Source organism: Capsicum annuum, chromosome 10, assembly GCF_002878395.1.
Source record: "Capsicum annuum cultivar UCD-10X-F1 chromosome 10, UCD10Xv1.1, whole genome shotgun sequence".
In the NCBI taxonomy this organism is placed as follows: Eukaryota; Viridiplantae; Streptophyta; class Magnoliopsida; order Solanales; family Solanaceae; genus Capsicum; species Capsicum annuum.
In genome coordinates, this window is record NC_061120.1 from 212,202,296 (window position 1) to 212,207,646 (window position 5,351).

The 5,351-nt window shown below is 29.7% G+C and overlaps 1 protein-coding gene across 1 annotated transcript; it reads right to left on the reverse strand.

Moving 5' to 3' along the window:
- Positions 1-3,422: 3,422 nt before the first annotated feature.
- LOC107845128 (transcription repressor OFP6-like) lies at positions 3,423-4,613 on the reverse strand. The gene has a single exon (XM_016689385.2). It carries the CDS (start codon positions 4,507-4,509, stop codon positions 4,072-4,074), a length of 438 nt encoding a protein of 145 aa, XP_016544871.1. The 5' UTR covers positions 4,510-4,613; the 3' UTR covers positions 3,423-4,071.
- Positions 4,614-5,351: the final 738 nt, after the last annotated feature.

Here is a 5,351-nt window from a genome sequence, read left to right on the forward strand (position 1 = left end):
TAGGCTACATATGTAATTAAATGGCTAAATATGAACTAATTAAATATGGACTGGGCTTCTCTGGATCTTCCTCATGTTGGATCATCTTATTTGAATTGGGCTGATGCAAATTGGGTTACATATCTTCTGAAATTTGTCCTTGGGCACAACTCCCCCTCTCGAGTAGCTAGCTTTCGACGCATTCCGACGACGGTTTAAAGCTTAATTATAATTTTTTTTGACTTTTTTCATAATTATTGAAAATTTTAATTTTGAATCCGTCGAGATGCATAATTAATCACCGATACATTCGATGAAGATACATTTTCCCTTAGTAAAGATACATATTTCCCATATATTTTTTTCGATTTCGGGTCTATCGAGACGCATAATATATCCAATAAAGATATATTATTTTCTTTGTAGAGATACACCATTATCTCACTATACATTTTTTAAAATTTTGGGTCTATTGAAATACATAATTAGCTTCCGATACATCTAATGAAGATACATAATTAGTAGAGATTTTTGTACGGTATTTATATAAATATAGTAAGTTAAGGTGTATGTTTATGTTACTTTTAATAATATATAGTTGGAAAGCTCTCAAGAGGTTATTTCTAGTTATTAAGGACCATACACTAATTTTGTACGGTATTTATATAAATATAGTAAGTTAAGGTGTATGTTTATGTTACTTTTAATAATATATAGTTGGAAAGCTCTCAAGAGGTTATTTCTAGTTATTAAAGGACCATACACTAAAACAAACTGGCATGGAGAGACAACACGTTGAAAATAGAGACTCATCATATTTTATCAAATCTTTTGACGTATAAATCTCTTAATGAAAACTATTTCCTTCTAAATTTTAATCATATAATGATGGAAGAAACATATTTATACGATGCTTTTATAACAACCAATGAAGAACTTTGAAGATCATGTAAACTTAAAACATATGCAAGCTTAGGATGCAATATAATGTTTGTCTGTACTATCAATTGCCTTAGTAGTTTCTTAACGTCATTTAATTTGTGGAGTCTATCTAGTAAAAAATATTCACTAGAATCATTTTCTTTAATTAAATTAAAAAGAAAAATTGCTCACAAAGTGGTGTCTAGAAAGGCCTCAGGTCGTTCCTTTTATAGTAGAACAATGAGACCTTGCATCATCTATAAAGAGTTTTAAGGTGTCAAATAGATGAACTGAGTTAAATTTGAATTGGTCGAATGAAATAAGTTAATAATTGAGCGATTCACTCTAACTCACCCCAAAAGGTTGCTTGGAACGAAATGGATTGGAATCCTCATGGATCAAATTAGAATATATATCAACTCACTTAATTTTAGGTGGACTGAACAAAGCAATAACTCGACCAACCTTAGCGAGTTAAGAGAGTGATTTTTGCATGAGCTAATTTATTAACCTGTCAAAATTTTAACGAATCATATTTTTATGAAATAATTTGACATCTAGCCCTACCTTCATTTTGTCAAAGAGTTTCATAACTCCTTTTAATTAGATGGTCACTTAGAGTTATAACTTCATTTATGAATTTAGTAAGTTATGGATCACCTACATGGATGTCTCACATCCTTAAAAACTACAACCACCACAAAATAAAAACCCTTTCCCTAGACAGTCTCAATGTCTTCATAATTTATTATTTATCATGTCCATTCAGGATTTGCCAGTAAATTGAAGGAATTGCTAGCAAGAGTTAAATAGTTGTAAGTAAGAGAGAGGACATTTTTTAAATTTCAGAAGACATGAGGACCCATTGAGTTTAAGGCAGACCTTTAAGAGACACATAAGTAGGGATGGATTGGACGTAGTTTGGGTCGATCTGAAATTTAAATCGATTTTTCCATATTTGGTTTAAATTTATGAATTGTAGATTGAATTTTAATTGCAAAAAGCTTTTTCTTCTTCCTTTTCCCTTTTTTCCAGATATAGAACGATGAATGTGAGACTTAGGTCATGATAGAAAATTAAAGTGTGACTTTCCCAGAGTTGGACTACCTACTAACTCTAGTGAACATTCAAATATTTATCCTATATTTATTCATGAAGTTACTCTTGTTGAAATAACTCTAGTGAACATTTAAATATTTGTCCTATATTTATTCATGAAGATACTCCTGTTGAAATAGGTAGATATAAACTCACACTCCACCAAATTATATAATTCAAATAAAATTAAGCAGTGTCAATTGCATTAAACACACTTCTATCAAGTTGTCACTATTTAACTAATTTTGCCATGCTGATTTTATTAATTTTATGCTTGTATTCCAAATCCCAAAGTTTTACTTTCCTAACAACAAGAAGATTGCAGCTCCGAACTCTGCAAGAATCTTGACCAAAGAACAGATAATGGAGAGCCCTCCACTTAAAAAAGTCATTTATTCTTTATATTATATGTGATGTTTTATCTTTACTTGTTCACTTTCTTATTGATATAAGAATTAAAAAATAATAAATAATAAGAATAATTTTATCATATTATCTTTTTAAATATAATAAAATTTAATGTTTTACAAAATATATTAGATAATGAATCACATTTAATATTAAGGATAAAATGAATAGAAATAGATAAATTATCCATTAGTTTTATAAATTAAAAAAAATATTATTGAACATCCTAAAATAAAAAAGTGGACAAGTAAAGATAATTACTCCCTTGGTCCATCAATAATTGTCCACTATTGACTTGACACACAAGTTAGGAAATAATAATTAAAAGAGTGATGTAATTTATGGTATTACGCTTTGAATATAATAAATGTAATGCTTTGAAAAATGCATTGAGTGATAAATCATATTTAAGGTAAAATAAGTAAATTATATATTGATTTTACAAACTGGACAAATTCTTAGAATCTTGCTAATCCACCACTGCGTCATATATTTCACTTTATCATGTTTGATAGTTTTTAGTTTGCGCGGTATAAAACTCAACATAACAAGTAAGGTGATTGATTATCATTTTATATAATCCATATAAATAAATTGGATATAATTTATGAGTCAATTGAATCACCATTCATAAAATAACCCTTTATGCTTCGTATGTCACGAAATTAAAAAACTGGAAAGTTAAACGAAGGAGAAAATTAAAAGGAAAAGGTAGTACTACTACTATTGTTTCTTTACATAATCGCAGCCTTATGGACATCAAGAAACAAAGAACAAGAAATTCCACCACGTGTATATAAATAAAGTGATAAATTAGTGATTTTCAAGAAAGAACCATCAAAAAAAGAGATCTAATAATATGATGGATACATTTTTCTGATAATTCAACGCTAATTTAACAATGAATTTTAGTGTTTAGCTATAAAATTTATCCGTCATTATTTCTTTCCTTTCTTCGTAGTGTAAGTAACATGTAGTGGAATAAAAAAGGAAGTTATATTATTGACAAGAGAGAATGAAAATTAAACCTCATATTGTACTACTAGAAGTAACATATTAGTACAATTTTCACAGCATTTTTTACCACCTTTCACACAATTTTTCACTTCCATCAATTCCCAAATGTAATAAAAAAGGCTGTGAAAACAGCATTTTACTATAAACTAAACCCCCACCCCCGACCCCACCCTCCCTAGTCGTAGAAAGCTAAAATAAATTACAAGAAAATAAGATATTTATGGAACCCAAAAAATAGCTATGGGTCTCATATCTTCATACTACTCCCTAATTTTGCTACAAAACTCAATAAGCTTAATTCTAACTTCTATATTTGTCTTAAAAAGTTATCTAATATACATAAGTTATCAATATAGAAACTTAGTAAGAAACTCCAAAGAACTAAAATTTTTAATCATAAGCTTCAGATATCATCTCCGTCTTGAGTTACATAAACATAAATGTGTAACTAACACTGAGCCTGAACTTGAAACATATGGTTAGAAATTTGAGTCTTTTTGAATCACTAAGTTCTAAATTAGTAACTTATATATATGAAATAATTTATTTTTAAGACAAATATAAAATTCAAACAAACTTACGTAATTTGAGCAAACTCGTAACCAATATTCTAGCTCTGCCTCCTCCTCCACCACCACCACCACTGTTCTATAAGAACGGAGAGTCAGCTCCAGAGACACCAAGATTTACGGAGAAAACACAATGCCATATCTCAGTAAAAGCTCTAACAATAATGCCATGATAATATGGAGAATTCAATTGCAAAAAACAATTAAGAAGCTCCCTTAATTCATCTTTAGAGTAAATCTCCTTTTCAAGTATCATTTGTAACATTGATTGCCTGAAATCTACGTAAGGATCGTCAGAATCTTTCTCCACGGCCACACTCTCTCCGATTATTCTGCCAAATCCTTCAACTGTTTTCTCAGCGTTCGCGTAATTATTGGTTTTTTCATCGGTGGTTTTTTTGTGTTGACGAGGTTTAGGGTGAAAAATGCTAGAAAATTTTGGCCGAATACAGCTGCTACTGCAGCCTAGTTTTATTGTAACACTGCGCGTAATGAACCTTTTTTTGTTTGTTGACATTGAGAAAATTATCCAGATTAATTTTGCAGAGTGATTTATATGATTTTGTTTATGGTAAGGGGTGTAGTGAATTAAATAGTGAGGGGGAACTGAAATTGGGAAGTGATAGAACTTATAACTTCTACATGTGAACTGATAAAAAGTGCATTAAATAAGAGGTGTCCTACCAGGGAATTAGATTAAACTTTTATCTTACTTAGGCAAAAACTGTTTTGATATGATTTATTTAAAGTCGTGTGTTCATTGGAAACAATCTTTTTTACTTCTACGAGATAAAGATAAGATTTGTGTATATGCTACTATCGTCAAACGCAAACCTCACAACAAGTGCGATAGTGAGATTATACAAAATATGTTGATGATGTTGTTGAAATTTAGTACATATCAATCTCGTAGTTGAACAATAAAGCTTATGGATTTACACACACATATATATACTTACAGAATAAAAAATATTATTTTAGTTTATTTTACTGTACACAACAGGTCCTTCTCCCCACTCTAATATCCAAATTGAGTAAACTAATTAATACAGTAACATCCATATTGGTGACTAATAATGATGACAACGATGAATATTATGGTCCCTCATCTTTTGTAATTAAGGAAATCTTAATTAGCTCCTTTTGTTTTGAAGTCTACAAAGTACAAACATGAGATATCATCAACGTGATATCTATCTATCTATTGACATGTTACAAGTTGGAATCTATATAACTTAAATCCATATAATAATGTGTTATATCTAGCCAATAGCTAGTGCTGTCCAAAAGTCATGTTTCAAGAATACACACATATATATAGTTGTATATAAATCAATTGAATTGTTACAAATTGGAACC